At 48.5% G+C, this 17,623-nt stretch overlaps 1 protein-coding gene across 1 annotated transcript; it reads left to right on the top strand.

The window, feature by feature from the left end:
- Window positions 1-13,783: 13,783 nt before the first annotated feature.
- CCN1 (cellular communication network factor 1) lies at window positions 13,784-16,280 on the top strand. Its single transcript, XM_040073567.2, has 5 exons — window positions 13,784-13,876; window positions 13,992-14,208; window positions 14,547-14,894; window positions 15,031-15,233; window positions 15,341-16,280. The coding sequence occupies exons 1-5, from the start codon at window positions 13,817-13,819 to the stop codon at window positions 15,638-15,640; spliced, it is 1,128 nt and encodes a 375-aa protein (XP_039929501.1). The 5' UTR covers window positions 13,784-13,816; the 3' UTR covers window positions 15,641-16,280.
- The last annotated feature ends 1,343 nt before the right edge of the window (window positions 16,281-17,623 follow it).

Consider the following 17,623-nt stretch of genomic DNA (forward strand, 5'->3'; position numbering starts at 1 on the left):
GTAGTGCCAGCAAGGAAACTCTGAGCTTTGCTGACCTGCACATGGTTCAGTGCCACGGACTGACTGTTGCTGCACTGAACACTGCTTCACATTCATCTCTTGCAAGGGCACAGAGACTAATGTTTCACCGTGAAGATGCATGACAAAATAAACAGAACAGATCCGATGCAGAAATGAAAGGTTACCCAGCTCTATTTACATTGTTGGAGGTGTCACATGCCCAGAGCTATACACTTTTTAAAATAGACAGAAAATGAGGTCAGGCACGTTCTAGTGACCGTGGGGTTTGCTGTCAAAGGCAGTGGCAGGAGCACAGTGCAGCCACAGCACGGCATCACAGTCCCCGCTGGAGGGGACCAGCGATTCCCCCGCACTGGGGCAGCAGCAGGGGTGAGGAGTGATGCAGGCACGGCTCCCTGCATGCACCACACCGGGCAGGAGCCAGCAGCAAACGTGGCTGGGTTGAGGGAAGGGTGCTTGTCACCATGGAGAAGCAAAGCCCCCCCTCCCCCAGAGCAGCTCTGGCACCTCTGGAGCGTTATCCATAAGGCAGAGCCAGATTGATCACAGTGGTGCACGCAAGAGAGACACCAGGCATAAACAGGAATGAGAGAGGCTCAGACTGGGTTCAGAATTCCAGCCTGAATTATCCAGTGATCTTCTATTTTCCCTGTGCCTTGGCTTCCCACGTGTAAAATGCAGAGGCACATATAGCTAGCTTTTCCCACTGACAGTAGAACACATGCACTAAGACTGTATGGCACCAGAGACCACAGAGGTTTAAAAATAAATACCTTTTTAAGACAATGAAGAATAAATATCCATCACATGAACAAGTGCAAAATTAGCTGGGACCATGTTGTCTATGGGACAGGAATTCACTTTGCTGTCAAGCTGGTTTGTGGCAGAGCTGAGTGGCCACAGGGTGTGATCCAAGAGCACATCCCCTGCTGCAGGAGATGACCAGGACAGCAGGACATGGCTTTAGTCTGTTTACAGCTTACTCCGTGCAACCCACACCTGCTTTCTGTGCATGATAATCTGTTTTCCACAATATTTCTCTTCCTAAAACTAATATGAAAATGAGAGCAGAAGAAACATAGCCTCAAACTGCTGTTGGAACAGCACGAGTTACTTTAAAAAAAATAAAATAAAAATAAAAGCAAGCTGACAAGCTGAGGGAAAGATGGCCTTCCTTCACACCAACAGCAAAATGTCCCTAAGCAACTGAATCAGGCCCCATCTGCACTGGAAATCACCTTTCGGATGGGGCCGGCCACTCTTTCATATTGACTGCCTGTGCCACAGTGACACTGCCACTAAAACCTAATTTATTTTGTCCATTTAGGAGACCTCTAGTTATCTCAATTATTTAACAATGTGTAAAATTACAAGCATATTCAACTACAATATGTTCCTCTTGCGTAAACCTCTCTTCTTGGCCACATACATAATGAAAACCCTGTTGAGTCAGTAATAAAATCCAGAAAGCTTTCAAGTCTCAGAACTGAATGTTCAAATTTTGTGGCTCACTTCCTTTTCTAACCAGACAGCAGGGCTGCCAAGAGAATTTCTGGGCGTTCAGCCCCTTTTGATATACATATACACACAAATATATATATATAACTATATAACTCTGCTGGGACTGGCAGAGCGCAGGCACTAATTGTTTTAAATGCACTTATGAACAAACGCACTTTTAAAATAAATCAAAATACTACTTGTTTTCATCTAACAAAACAGACATCTCAGACCTGGACAGGGAAAACTATCAGCTCCAGCTCTGTCAATAAATAAATATTTGCATTTCACTCCAGCAGAGGAAAAATGCAGCGCTAATTTTGGGAACAAACCTCAAAAATTCCTGTGTGGAAATACCACGGTTCTTTATGCAAATAGACTGGTTGCACATGCAAATGCATGATTAAGGTACTGTGTGCACGTACAGGTCAGATGTGATCTAGCACAGCACAGGTTTGGAGCTAAGCCCTGCTCCCATGAAGAGCAGAGCATCCTCACCCTGCACTGGAGCCAAACAGTAATGAGTGAACAGGACCAATCACAACCGGGAAGATTTCGATAGCTAAATACAAGAACTTTAAGGTTATAGTACAGAGAACAGTTGTGGATCCTGCCCAAAAAGACTAAATAGCTTCTAAATCCTTTGCACTATTTATAACAACAACCACCACCACAATTACATTTATTTCTCTTCAGAAGCACTGCCTGCTTTTGTACTTATAATGTAAGCAGCATATTAAAAAGGGGACCAAATAGATTTCACATATGTCAGTGCAATCCAAGAGCAGCAGCCATGTGAAGGGACGGCAAATATTCAATGAGTTTCATATGGCATGGAAATACAAAGCAAAGTTCAAGTCTGAGAGTTTTCCCACACTTTGGCTAAGTGCATTACCAACAGCCACCGTACAGGAGCGGGAGGATCCAGGGCCCGGCGCAGCGCGCCCACGACACTCCGAGGTGCTTACACTGCGGTGGGAGCAAAGGGCCACTGAATGAGAGATACACTGGCAAATAAGCATTGGCCCAGGACTTAGACTCTGGGGCTCTTCACGTGACAGGCAGAGCAAGGTCATCCTAACCTACCACGCACTCTAAACTGGGAGGTTTTTACATCACTTTCATAATGAAATTTTTCCACTGTCAGTGGGCAATGAGTCAGAAGGGAGAGGGATGCTGTTTACTGAAAAGCTCTTGGCTCTAGAGAGAGGAAAAGGGGAATATATAGGAGAGGCTAAGGAGGGGCTCCAAGAGGAACATAAGAAAAATAAAACACAAGCAAAATATGGAAGTGAGGGTGGAGGTAGAAGCAGAAATACCAAAGGGAAGACATTAGAAGAACCCAGACAGAAAACTGGATACACGCAGAAGGATATAAATGAGAAACAAAGAGATGCAAAATGTGGGGATAAAGGTGGTGGGTTCCCAAATTGTGTGCAATTGAACTACATGTGTCCTTTTTAAAAATAAATCCATAGCAAGATGACCCTGATATTATCAAGATACCATTGACCCTACCACAACAACCAGCACGCTCTGGCAGAGGATACAAAACAAAGGTGCCTGACTGATGAAATTCATGACATTGACTAAAATTATTGGAATCAAAGGGAAGACCCATTGCTCCCCACAAAAACCACCATTCCTCCTTTTGAGAGGGATCATTGTGCACTGTAGCTGCTCTGCATATGCTCCAATCATTCACAAGCACCCACTGTCTTCTCACTTCTGCCTCAGGTACCTCGTCCTTAGCACACCCTCCTGATCCCCAGGAGTCAGGGAACATTTATCTCCTGTCTTCAGAGAGACACTGAAGCACAGGGAGATGAATGACCTGTCCAAGCCCGTGCTGGCAGACTCCAGAAACTCAGAGCTTGAACCCAGCTCTCCCAAGTTCCAGGTCAGAACTGCAGCTGCTAATGAGAAGCAAGAAAATGTAAAAAATGCAAATGAACCATCTTGAGTTTTATAAGTGAAACTCCTACTTCAGGCATGAATGGAGTAAGTGCAGACTCCAACAGGCAAATTCTTTGCCATCCCATCTCCTGAGTCCCAGAAATCCCGTTGATCTGGGCTAATAAATTTCCTTGAGCCCAAGACATTCTCTTGGCCCTCATCCCAAGCTCACATAAGAAGCTATTTCATAGACGAAGTTCTTATTTACAGTTACTCAACTCCCATAATATTTTATCTGAGGTGGCATTTTTAACACTCCCCTCCCCAATACTAGATGAACTGTCTCTTTCTTTGCTTTATAGGTTTGTAACTAATCTAGTTAAAATCCCATAAATATTGGGATGTTTCTGTGCTCCCCATTCAGACAGGAGGCGGGCTGGGGAAAAAGTCCATTCGCATTAAAACGATGGTGACATCCAGACTGGAGCTGACAATTAGTTCATTTTCTCAGGCTACTGTCACCGTGCCAGCTGACCCTCAGGAGCTGACTGTGCATCAACTCTGCAGCCTCCTAAATGTGTGATACTTGGGCAAGAGCCTCCGTAAAACCCACTGAGAGTCACTGGTCCTTGCCAGGTCTCACAGAGGGTTAATGTGCTGTTTGCTACCCCTGGGGGCCCGGGCAGGAGCCTTGCTTTACTGCAGCCCTGTGTGCCACTCCAGCATCAAGGGATGCGAGGGGGGTCATAAATGCAGGGAATGCGGCTCCAGGGAGCAGCCAGCAGGACTGCTGCAATCAGCAAGTCTCAGACTGGGCCGGGTTTGCTTGACTCAGGGCTCACAGCTGATGCACAGCAAAGAGGTGTGAGAGGGCCATAAATGGCAAATGGGCTGTGGGTCAGCTTGCAAGGAAAAGACAGTGCTACTCCACCCCTGGATGTGCGATGGCGCCGACTGCTGCAGGGGCAGTGCCAGTCCTCGGCCTAGGATCCCCCTTCTCTTGGCCCCCTCCTCTCCTGGTGCTCCCTGGGCAATGGGGATGCCTGTGCATCGTGTTCCCAAAAGGAGCTGGCAGGCAAGGGAGCTGCAGCCAGGGCTCGAAGGTTAAGGCAGCCTCCCACCCCTGTGCTGGGTGGTCCCAGGAAGGAGAGGTGCTGGGCTGCATTCAGCACGATGATGCTGTCCTGCACTGAGCAGGTACCCATGGGACAGCCCCACCCCCGTGTCACCAGGATGGCAGGTCACCTGCACTCAGGAAAGGTGAAGCTGGGGAGAAAGCAAAACCATCTCACCAGGACTTCTGGCTTTCTCACACACCTGAGATTACTATTAAAATTTTTATACATACTTGCATATATTTAATCATAAAGTGCTCAGCTAGCCCTAAGACAGGCTTCTGCTTCCTAAGTCTACTTTTTATTTTTTTTCCTAACAGAAAACTTTTCAGAGAAGCTAATCAGCCCAGGATCTCCTTTTAAAAGTTTATTTTTTTTTCTTCAAGAGCTGCCAACTATTTAATCAAGATTATTGAAATAAACTCTCTTCTCAACCAAGGATAACTTCTGAGGAAATCAGAGAGAGGCAGATGCAGCCACCCATTCCTTGGCAACTTTCCAAAACCCAAATATCAGTTGTTTCAGTCAATCAATATATGCTAATTAATTGATGCCATCAATTTTGACCAGATGTATCAGCCTTAATGTCAGTATAATTGAAGAGAAGCTAGTCCTCAAAAAAGACGTCAACCAATGTCAAAACTAACATATAAAAAAAAACCCTTCTTGAACGTGGAAGTGGATTCCCAACCATTCCTGTCAGTATCTCGTGCGTGGGAGATGCGTCCAACCTACTGGGTGGGAAGGGCTCTGAACATTTTGCTTTCTCCACAGCATTGGGTTCCTCTCACCTTTTAGAAATGTGCCTACTGATAAACATCCAGGATCTCAGCCATGGTCCTGAGCACCAGCTCCTTGTCCATGGAAAACCACAAGCACTGCATTCCAGCCTGCATCCCCATCTACCCACACCTCCCCATGCACAGGGTTTACTGCCCTGCTCTGTTCAGCCCTGAACTCTTCATTTCACACCCCACCTTCATGAGGGGCATTTCAGCAACAACCATCTCCTCCTGCCAGAAGAACTGCCCACGACTGTCCCTTTCCCTGGCTACATAAATGAGGAAACCCTTCTTACTGCACATCCTTACCGTCCAGTCCTCTATTTTTGAAGTATGTAAGGCCTGAAATGTAGGATTTGGGCTTTTATACCAGCTTATATGAATAGACACATTCTCAGGATTTTTTTCCCCCCAGTGTAAATGGAACACTTTTATTTTTTTAAGCATATCCCTGCAGAGCTCACAGGCCAAACACTGCAGCATTGTACCTGCCCGAGGAGCGCGCTATAAACACATCTGTCTAGCTGCTCTGTCAGGCCCACTGAGCTCTCTATAAACCAGGAAAAGTAAACCTGTACATCAAATATTTACTGTTTTCAGTGTGTATGATCCAGAAGTGTTTTTAGCAGCACAAGTGAGGCACAATTTTAATCAATGATTTTTATTTTGACATGGCACTGTTAAAGGTTGCATGGGTACATCCTTGAGACCAGATGCTCTCCTCTCACAAGCAGTTACAAACATTTTCATGTTATCACACACTGCTCACCTGAAAGACCCATCCTATCCACCATTTTTATTTTCTAATCCTAAATTATCCTGTAAGTCTGAGATCTGAGCTCATGGGGAGGTGTTTACAGGGGCAGACTCCAGGTTAGGCAGTGAGAGAGGACAGTGGCAAACTTGTGGTTAATTGAGCACAAAAGAATAGAGATGGATGAAAAGTGTTAAAAGAATTAAAATACAAAAGCAAACTTACCTGAAAGTAAATAGCTGGTGGCCAGCACTAATTTTCTTTTACAATTAGTGTATCAGATAGCTATTAATGCTTGCTCCGTGCAGGAGAGCTTCTGCTTTCATCTCAATACTGACACTAGGAGCCATAAGTCATGTACAACAACAGGAAAAGTAATCTTAATGCAATTATAAAAAAGTCTCTGCACCCAAGTAGTCTGCTGATAGCCTCTGCTAACCTTGGACTTCCTGAGAACATTAGTCATGGGGAAAACAGTGGGCAGTAGACAGGTTTCCTGGCTGCCTCAAAGGGTTGTCCTTCTCCCTGAGGCTCTGCACACAGCTGCTGGATAAGAGCCCCTGTGTGGAGCCTTTCCCAGAGCAGCCCACCAGCTCTCACCAGCTGGCTCCCTCCAATTTTATTTTAGCCCCCATTAGGGAGAAGGTAAAGAAAGATTCCATTCATGTAGTTTCTTCCTTGCTCACCTAGAAAAATCACCTAAACCCGCTCCCCATAACAAGGCAAATCTTGGGTGTTTGGATGCTAATCAAGTCTAGAGATGGTTTAGCACTTCTTCCCCATCACAGGCATGCAACACTGGGATGGGCAGCTATTTGCACATTCTTGGATCATAACTCCACCTCCACAAGCATTCTTAAGGCACATACATGATCTGCTGTCTGAAAGTCCCCCCTATCTACAAGGATGACATTGTGTCTAATTATTTGTCTGCTATTGATTTTTCCACTGCACTATCAACAGACTGGAAGCAAGAGGCAGAGGCAACTAATTTCCAGCAGTGGCGTATCCCTGGAGGAGGTTGTGGCTGGCTTCCTTGCATCACTTAGCTTGTGAAATAAGCATGCCCTAGAGAAAAACACAGCTAGCTGCCACTGCAAGGTGCTCAAATAACGTACTGGGGGGCAAAGGGAGAGAGTCCAGACGGAGCAGAATAGAAATGAAAAGTAATGCAGCAAACACAGCTCAGGTCTCACTGTGTTTCAGTAACAGAAAATGAGTACGTAGCTGAGAATGAGTAATGATTTTGGACAAAACCAACAGGCACTTCAGGGGATTCTAAAATTAATGCTGTGACATTTCCAGCAGCTAGCCTGGAAAGCGCAGTAAGTGACAGAAAGCACTGTGTGGCAGAGCACGTTCAGCATCCTGCCAGAGCAGGCCTCTCATCCCATTTATGTGCAGAGAAAAAAAATAATTAATCAATACTCTATTATTTGGGGAAAAAAAAAATATACAAAAACCTGTTAATAAAAATCAAAGGTTAGGCAACTGCTTTGAATGTCCACAGATCAGTAACAGCAAACTATTTCGTCAGGTCATAAACAGCAGAGAGAGGGAGAGAAAGCATCAGCAGGAAGGCAAAGGGTTCTCGTGCCCTTAACGCAGACTAACCTTAAGGAAATGTAGCTGTGATTATTAATTATAATGAAAGAAAGCACCTTTGAGAAGAGTTTTTAATATATTTCAAAAGCAGAAAAAGAAAACAAACAAACAAACCTGAACCTACCAAAGAGAACGTGTTCTGGGCAGACAGCCCCACAATGCAGACGCAAGCAGGAGCTGGTTGTCTCTGAGGTGCAGCTAAGCTGTAGACTAAGGCAGACAGCAGCTGACAACCATTATGGATCACAGCCTGGAAGTGTGCTTTGATCAAGGATTTTTTGGGCACAACCCAATAGACTGCAATCTCAGGTTCAGCTGGCTCCAGTAACACCTTGCGATCATGAGAAACTTTCTCCTGAGCTTGGTTAATTTGTCTTAGCACGTGCATTGCTCCACTGGGAAATCCTGCACTCTGAAGACCAAAGTTTAAAGTTAAGATGTTTCTACGGAGGTCATTTGGAATGGTTAATTTTCTTCAGTGAGGTCTCTGTCTGAAACCTTTATCTCAATAGATGCTGGGAAAGAACCTGTGTATGCCCCTTCATGAAAGTCATGAGACATAGCTGTGAATTCTTTTCTGGAATTTGCTAAGAGATTACAGGCTATATTGCTACTTTCTGCAAGCTTCATGACCACATGGGATGAAGACAATAGACGTAACTAAGAAATCCACGTGCAGCCAGGTGTAGCTAGAACCACCTGATGATTTTTATTTTGTGGCACGGAGAGACACAGGCCACAGTAATCATAGCATTGCAAACTTCAGCTATAGGGAGGTGCTTGATGCAAACTGCATCTTCTGGATGTAGCCTAGTGTTGAAGTACACCTGCATGAGAGTAGGTGAACATGTGTAAATAATTCACCCATCTCACTGAGGTAATGGTAGTCGCTGGTGCTAAAACAAAGTTAATGTCAGATCCTTGAATGACCACGGCAAAGGCATTTTGAGTCTCTGACTGGGGAGGAACTAAGCAGGGGCTGGTTCTAACTGCTGCACATTTCTGTATCCAGCCTGGTGTGAGGAAGCCATGCAGTACAGACGCACGGCCCAACAGGGGTTCAACAGGAGCATGTCAACCCTGACCATCAGCAGGATGCTTCCTGCCTCTGTCACATTGCTGCGTCCCTAATGTCCATGTAAGTTGCAGGTAGAGCCATGCAGTTCACACACAAAAGCAGAAATAAGCACAACTGACTATAACATCAGATTTTCCTTCCCTGCTGGCTGAGGAGGCTCACAAGTCCCCCTTGCATTTCCACACAATGGGAACCTCCATAACACCTTGACAGCAGCCAGAGGAAAATGCAGCATGCTTACAAAGCACAGGGTTTCTCACTGCACAAATACTGCAAAGCAAACCCCCCACATATTAGAAACCACAAGCAAGGCACAGACTGTACAAAAACTGACAGGCACGAGCATAGCTGAAGGGAGGGCAGCAGGGAAGAGGAAGAAAACAAATAGGAAATGCCATACTCAAAAGAATTCAGCATAAACTCCGAGCAAATCAAAGCAAGGAAAACTTCTGAACCCACTTGAATTTTAGCTGCTGAAGCCTCCTGGCTACTTGGCTGCTCCGTCTGTGCGCTGCTATGCTTAATTTGCCCCACTGGATTTGCACCTCCTGTGAGTGACTGAGAGGAGCCATTGACTCTGGGAGGACTGATTTAGTGCAGCAGGAACCAGCGGCCTGGCAGAGGCTGCGGGAGAGGCCCAGCCCAAGGTAGGTAAACACTGTCGTGGTTTAACCCGGCAGGCAGCTGAACACCACAGAGCCGCTCACGGACCGCAGCGGGGCGGGGAGGGAACTGGAAAACAGTACAATCCATGGGTTCAGATAAAGACAGCCTAATAGAACAGAAAAGGATGGAATAGTCATAGTAATGCTTAAAAGGAACATACAAAATAAGTGATGCCCGATGCAATTTCCCACCACCCCCTGACCAGTGTCCAGCCAGTTCCCAAGCAGTGGCCCTGGCCAGCTTCCCCCTAGTTTACATACTGACCATGTGTCATGATACAGAATGTCCCTTTGGCCAGTTGGGATCAGCTGGCCCTGCTGGGACTTCTCCCAGCTTCTTGTGCTTCCCAGCCTCATTGGTGGGGTGGGGAAGGGAGCTGAAAAGTCCTCAAGTTAGTGCAAGCACCGCTCAGCAACAACCGAAACAGTGTGCAATCAACATTCTTCCTATTCTAAATCCAAAACACAGCAATGCACCAGTGACGAGGAAGAAAAGTAACTTTATCCCAGCCAAAACCAGGACATAGCAGAAGAGGAAAGGATGTGATGAAAAGATTGGAACAGCAAAAAAGAGAAGAGAGTAGGAGAGATGGAAGAAACACACAGCAATGGATCAGCAACCGAAAAAGAGAACGAGAAAGAGGAAATGAAACACAGTACAGAAAAAGGGCTGGATGCTGGATTTAGTAAGATCTTCCTCCAGAGTCCACATGGTTGTAAACCTCTGGTGTGCCCCAATTTGGTGCTGGATACTTACTGCCAGTGGGAGCATCTGGAGGAGCCTGTGTCCCATACAACCCTTCACGCTGCTCCATGGTCCCTGTGTACAGCTATGGAAAACTGGTGCTGGGTGGAGGGAAGTTAAGACAGTTATTTTTTCTTGATCTGTTTCTCTGGAAAGTCCTTTCCCTGGAGAGACACAGGCCTGTGAAAATGACAGGATATACTCAGTAAATCTGGAATAACTGCTACGTAAGCCAACAGTGTCAAATTCCTGCTTTGCATTAGCCAAGGCCCCAGTGATTCCCTACAGCACAAAAAGTGAGAAACCAGTAAAATACTCTTCATGACATGAAGTGGGGGCTATTTCCCAGTTCATGTAGGCCAACAAAGTTCTGGAACAGTACATTACACTGAACAAAATCTAAAAATGGAAGATACTCCAAACTTCTTCCTGTTTCCCAATGTACATCCAGGATATGTAGGCACAGCCTGGAGTGTAAATGCTGGGTCACAGTTTGAGACATTAAAGTGTGTGCAGGGGAAGGGTTACAGTCTAACCTGACTCCAAAGAAACTCAACCTATCTCAAGTGTTGTCAACTACTTGAAATTCAGGACAGGTTTGTTAAAAGGTTCTTCAAAGTTTTCAAACTGACCTTTTCTTGAGCAAATGTAGGTTCAGTTAGTTTCCCATCAAAGTTGTGTGAATGTGTGGTAAGACAAGAAACCAAGTGAGAAAAGGTGCTATTCATTGACTTTTCCTGTGGCATTTGCTGAATGTTGTGAAAGTCATAGATCAAAGCAAAATGCTCAGTGCATGTCCTTAAATTAGACAGAATTAAACGAAAAAGTCTCTGCATAAATCCCTGAAAAGCAAAACTGGCCAATTTACACACCCAATAGTGTGTTTGCTTCTTATTTCTCAAAATTTTTGAATTTTTTTGAAAATTTTCATTAATCAAGGTGTTGAATCACAAATGTTTTCCTCCTCATCATAATACTGCTGTGTAAAGATTCATCCTGGGAAAAAAGTAGCAGTCAGATTCCCCATCTAAAAAAGTACTTTGGATTTTTAAAACTAAAGTACCGTAGAAAAACCCATACACCTGTAAAACTAAAGGAAGACCAGCATAGTGGATGGCTTGAAGTCTAGAGCCCCGCTCCTCCTTGTCACCAGCTGGGGCTCAGCTACATCAGTAGGGATGGGAAATCATTACTACCATTACTGGCAGCCATCAAAGCTTGCTGGTGGTCTCTCTCCAATTTTTGATGGACACATGAAATAACTTGCCATCAGAAATGGCACTACATGGTATATATTGGCAGTCTCCAGAGAGCTGCATATCACTAAGGACTGCTTTTCCCTCTCAGCTGTTGTTTCTGGCCAAATTTTGAGGCATATAAGCAGTGAACAAAACTACTGCCGCTTTCTGAAGCACAAGTTCCGGGCAAAGAGTGCCTGGAGCTTTCATCCCAATACCTTTCCCAACCCCGCAAGCCTCCACAAAGTAAAAACGTCAGCCAATTTACTTGAATGAAAAGAAAACCACGAAGAAAGAAACTGAGGTGGGGCAAAACCCTACAACGGGAACTCTCTATCAGGCCTGTCCCGGGCAGGGGTCGAGAGGAGGGTCTGCCGTGCTGAGGACATGAGCCCCTCTGCCGGGCACGGCCGGGCCGCGGGGACATCCCTGAGCAGGAGGAGCAGGAGAGCCGGGCTCCGCAGCCCGGCAGGCAGCGTCATCGCTGTCCCCTGCGGGACACCCATCGCACCGCCCCGTCCCCGGGGTCACGGCATCCCTCTGCGGGAGAGGCTCCACATCCCTCAGCGCCCACCCCGCCTGGTCCTAGCCCACCCCACACAGCCCGCTCGGCCCCGCTCCGCCCGGCCCGTGCTGCCCGCGGAGCCGCTGGGACCGGGGGGCAGAGCCGGGACAGAGCCGGGGAGAGAGCCGGGGGAAGAGCCGGGACAGAGCCGGGCTGTCCTCACGGCCCCGGCCCCCGTGGCAGCGGCAGGTGCGCCGTGGCGAGGCGAGAGCACCCGCAGCGCTGCCGCCGCCCCGGACGGGCTCCCCCGTCCCGCGGCCCCGGCAGGCTGCCACAAGGTTCCTCATCGTTCCCGCTGGTGTGGGAACGCGCAGGGAACAGCGCACGGGCCCGCGGCCCCGGGAGCGGCACTTACCGGAGCCCCGCGCACCGTCCTTGCTGTCACCCTTTCTGCCGTCGCACCGGGCAGGCGACGAGACGACCGGGCTGGGCTCCTCCGAGCGGAGGGGCTGCGGCTGCCTCCCCGCCCCGGCTGCCCGTCCCGGCAGGGACACCCGCTGTACGGGAATGCCGCGACCAGGTTAATCCCATCCCTCCTCTCCGCATCCCTCCCTCCCCGCTGTCCCCCTCGCCCCCTCCCCCTCCGCTTTTCATGGCCTTTGGAGGGGGTTTTGGAAGCTTTCGCCTCTCCTTTGAATCGCTTCTCTACCTTCTAGCCTCGAAGGCGACAAGAAAAAAACCAAACTCGTGTTGGGAGCAGTAATCTCATTTGCGAAGAAAAATCTCTGGAATGGGGACTCATTGTAACGCCTTTGGGCAGCAGACCCAACTGCTGGGCTATTTCAATAAAGGAGCGAACTGTAGCAGGAACGCCAGTTGGCTCCTCCAGCAGAGTTCTCCTAAATCATGATAGACAGATTGCGTGAAAAACAGGAATTCCAAAGAATTTCCTGCCCTGGGAACAGAAGTTAAGGCTATATTTAACAACATCTGAAGCTGTCAAGAATGCTTTGTGGTTGGATAACAGAGCAGAAAAATGTGAAAAATGCGGGCTACTGCTATACCAAATATGGAAATATTGTTACGTCTGGGGTCTAAATCCCATCTGGAAGTACTTACAGCCAGGAAAAGAAAAAAACGCCACAACAGAAGCTAAACCTCTCCTCCCTATCCCCCAATACTAAACTTCTACGGGGCAATACAATCCGAGGGCGCCCAGCTGAGTGAGGGACCCTGCAGCCGGGGATGCACGGGCCCAGGGGTGCTGTTCGCTCCGTGCTCATCCCGTTCCTGGCCTGGAAGCCGGACCCGTCGATGCCGCCGGGCATCGCCGGCTCCCGGGCTCCGCCGCGCCGGGAATCGCTTGCACGCTCGTTCGCAGGGCAGCAGCGGCACGTAGCGAGCCCCGGCACGGCCGGGTGACCCTGCGGGCCGTGTCACGGCGCGGAGCAGCCCCGGGCGCTGGCGGCGGGCCGGGGAGCTCCCCCGCCGCCATCCGCTCAGGTGACGGATCGCGGGGCGCCGCCGGCCCAGCGCCGGCCGCGCACGGCCCGTCCCGGTGCCGCCCTGGCGCTGGCCTGTGCCGGGAGCGGGGCGCAGGCCCCGCGTAACGGGGAGAGGCCTCCGCGCCCCCCGCGCGGCCCGGCCGGGCCCGGACCCCCCGCGGCAGCGCCGGCGGCCGCGGTGCCGCGAGACGGGGCGGGGCGGGGCGGCCGCGGCGCGCGCCAGCCGCATTCCTGGGATGCCGCGAGCGCTGGACGCGGCCGCGGCCCGGAACGCGCGACGTCAGCGCCGCGGCGCACGCGGCGGCCCCGCGCCCTATATAAGGCGGTGGCGCCCGCCGCCGCCTCAGACCGCGCCGGCCGCGCTCCCGCTCCGCTCTCACACGCCTCTCGCTGCACCGGCGCTGGACATGGGTTCCGCGGGCACCCGGCCCGCTCTGGCGGCCGCTCTCCTCTGCCTGGCTCGCCTGGTAAGTGCCGCGGGTCTCGCCGCGGTCCGGGAGAGGGAGGGAGAGGAGGCGGGTCGGGTGGCTCCGCTCGGCTCCCGGCGCTCCCCGGACGCTAACAGACCGCTCCGCTCCGCAGGCTCTGGGCTCGCCCTGCCCCGCCGTCTGCCAGTGCCCGGCGGCCGCGCCGCAGTGCGCCCCGGGCGTGGGGCTGGTGCCGGACGGCTGCGGCTGCTGCAAGGTCTGCGCCAAGCAGTTGAACGAGGACTGCAGCCGATCGCAGCCCTGCGACCACACCAAGGGGCTGGAGTGCAACTTCGGGGCCAGCCCCGCCGCCCTGAAGGGCATCTGCAGAGGTAAGCGGCGACCCCGCTCCCCCGGGACGGACCCCGCGCCCCGCGGTGTCGGGGTTCGGTAATTTCGAGCCCATGTATGGTTATGCTTTGTTGTCGGTAGCTTGGCAGAAAGGCACATGACTTCAGCAGTCTGGAATGCGATTCAGTATGTCTGGGCTCCGCTAAACGCACATAAGGAAAAGTGATTCCTGACTAAGTTATTGTTCTGGCCCCGCGTCCCCGGGGGGTTGTAGGGAGCTCCGCCGTACATTGAGTTTAACAGACCAGCAAATACCTGTGCTTAAACCAGCGATTCCCTCCGCTCACTCCCTTCTTTCCCTTCCTGTTGTTCTCCGCAGCGCAGTCCGAGGGAAGACCGTGTGAATATAACTCCAAAATCTACCAGAACGGCGAGAGCTTCCAGCCGAACTGTAAACACCAGTGTACGTGCATAGATGGAGCTGTGGGCTGCATCCCGCTCTGCCCGCAGGAGCTCTCTCTTCCCAACCTGGGCTGCTCCAGCCCCAGGCTGGTCAAAGTCCCCGGGCAGTGCTGCGAGGAGTGGGTCTGCGATGAAAGCAAGGATGCGCTGGAGGAGCTGGAAGGCTTTTTCAGCAAAGAGTTTGGTCCGGATGATTCCGAAGGCGAACTAACCAGGAACAATGAACTAATTGCCATTGTGAAGGGAGGCCTGAAAATGCTACCTGGTGAGTGTGGATTTATCTGGTTGACAGTTAAGGGGAGGAGGCAAGAGGGTGGCTGTATGACTCCTTAGACCCCAAGGGAAAGAAAGAAACCTAGTGAGAGAATATATTTAGACTAAACCCTCCTCTTCTTTTCCAGTTTTTGGATCCGAGCCACAAAGCCGAACTTTTGAGAATCCCAAATGCATTGTGCAAACAACCTCTTGGTCCCAGTGCTCAAAGACGTGTGGAACTGGCATCTCCACAAGGGTGACAAACGACAATCCTGACTGCAAGCTCCTCAAAGAGACCAGGATATGTGAAGTGAGGCCATGTGGCCAGCCCAGCTATGCTTCCCTAAAGGTAAATACAGATTCTTGTGTTCCTCTTCTCTCTAAGCTGCTTTAGGTAGGGGGGTAAAGGCTGGAAAAGAATCTCCTGCTAATAATGTTATTGCCTTTCCTTTGCAGAAGGGAAAGAAATGTACCAAGACAAGGAAGTCCCCCTCCCCTGTGAAGTTTACTTACGCTGGATGTTCCAGTGTGAAGAAGTACCGCCCCAAGTACTGCGGCTCCTGCGTGGACGGCAGGTGCTGCACGCCCCAGCAGACCAGGACTGTCAAGGTCAGGTTCCGCTGCGATGATGGGGAAACCTTCACCAAGAGCGTCATGATGATCCAGTCCTGCCGATGCAACTACAACTGTCCGCACGCAAACGAAGCCTACCCCTACTACAGACTGGTCAACGACATTCACAAATTTAGGGACTAAGTTGTCTTGGGGGTGGGATGCAAAACAGAATTTTGAAGTACCCAGCCATGGAGAAAGGACCTTTGATGGAAGTGGTGCCTTGCCCTTTTGAGGGCAACATCAAGATGTTACAGGAGTGCACTGTGCAACTGGACACTAATGCAACAGAGATTTAAGCATACTTAAAGCTTCATAATACTGGAGCAACTTTACTGCTTCTTTTTGGAGCACCTTATCTAATTATATACTGTTTTCTGTTTGTAAGTGATCAGATTAATGTTTTGTTCCGGTTATGAAAACTTTTCTATCCTGTTCAATTTAACACTACGCTTCTCCCCCTCCCTTCAATCTTCTCCCACCCTTTCCCAACTAAGTTGGAAGTTACATTCCTTCCTGAGGTGGGCACTTGTGGGGTGTTCACAGTGGCAGCTATTATGTACCAACTGTAGTTTAATGGCAAACAGAAATCAGTTGTTTTAAAGCTGAGTATTTTATTTATCAAACTGTAGCTTTTTGTTTGTTTGTTTCCTCTGAGGTTTTTTTTTTACCCCTTCCAGCCCCTGTAATACTGGAATAAGTTGTAAATGATTTTAATTTTATATTCAATGAATTAAAAGAATTTATTTATGGAATTAATCATTTAATAAAGAAATATTTACCTAACTACTCTTAGTAGAGCATTCTGATAAGCAACAGTCTTAAATACAGCACATGCAAGAGGTTTCTGTGAAAACTTTGAATTCTGAAAAGTTTGGATTCTCTGAAAGTTAAAGCAAGTTCTACTGCAGATGCTGAAACGGACTAAATAGCCAAGTCTAATTCTTTGGATAAATGATGTTTTGAAGGGGTGGCTGCAGTCTGCAAGCCCATGCTCTAGAAAGTATACATAGAAAGAGCTTCTTGGCACTGAATGCAAATCTTTGATAGACTGAAATGTTAATTAGACTGTCAGATTATTCAAACCGTCCTGGAATTTGCAACATAAGGTACTTCATTAGAATGCAGTGCATGCACGGTGATGTTGAACATTGGGGTGAAAATGGTCATCAGGGCTCACGTTTTTTGGTGGCTGCTTTTTGCAAATTAATACATTTCTATGGCAGAGGAATGCTTCCTACAGGCTCCAGGAGGTAGTCTGCTTTCACTAAATTCAAATTAAATGAGCTTGAAGCAATGACTTTTGTTAATCCTAATAACCCAGTGATGAAAAGTAAACATACTGTTAACAAGAGAAGAATGTCAGGAATTTCAAGTACTTGTCCCATAGAGTAGAAAGCAAGGGAGCTACTCTTTCCCTCACTTCCCCTTCCCACTTTTTAAATACGCAATTACACTTCACGTTGTGGGATGCAGATGACATTTGGCAAAGCAGGGGAGCTCGCTGGCATGCAGTAAAAAAATGACATTTAAAGAAATGAATTAGAGCAGGATCTGAGAAAGCATCCAACGTTGTACACTTCGGGTTAGCCTAAAGCTGTGCTACAGGTAAGAGTGACAGGAAACCTGCAACAGGGTATTATTTTCTTCTCCTTGCGTGGGTATTTCTCTGTCAAAATATTCTCCCACAATCTTCAGTTAGAAAGATAACTGCTCATAAAAAACTGATTTTGAGGTTTTAGAATTGCGAAGAAGTGTCATCCAGCGCCATTAGTTACAAGCAGAATTGGTTAGAGGTCAAATTTTTATTAATTAGACATAAATATCTCAATAAAATAAATAGCCAAATATCTCAGAAGCTTATCTGTGGCAGCTAATGTTTTGTTTGAGAAATTATAGCCTTCCCTCTTTTCTGCTCAGTCAAGTTTTCTCCCTGAAGGCATTCAAAAGTTGAGTTTTGGAATTCACCACCTGGCCACCAGTCTCAGCTGTACCTAAACTTGTCTGTACAGTATTTGTTGACAGCAGAAGAGCAAAACGCAAGGAAGCACTTTTGTTTGGCTTCTATGTAGATCTAGCACTGAACACTTCACTACATCAGCTGCTCGCTGAGAAACCACCAGGTTT

Source organism: Hirundo rustica, chromosome 9 (assembly GCF_015227805.2).
Source record: "Hirundo rustica isolate bHirRus1 chromosome 9, bHirRus1.pri.v3, whole genome shotgun sequence".
Lineage (NCBI taxonomy): Eukaryota > Metazoa > Chordata > Aves > Passeriformes > Hirundinidae > Hirundo > Hirundo rustica.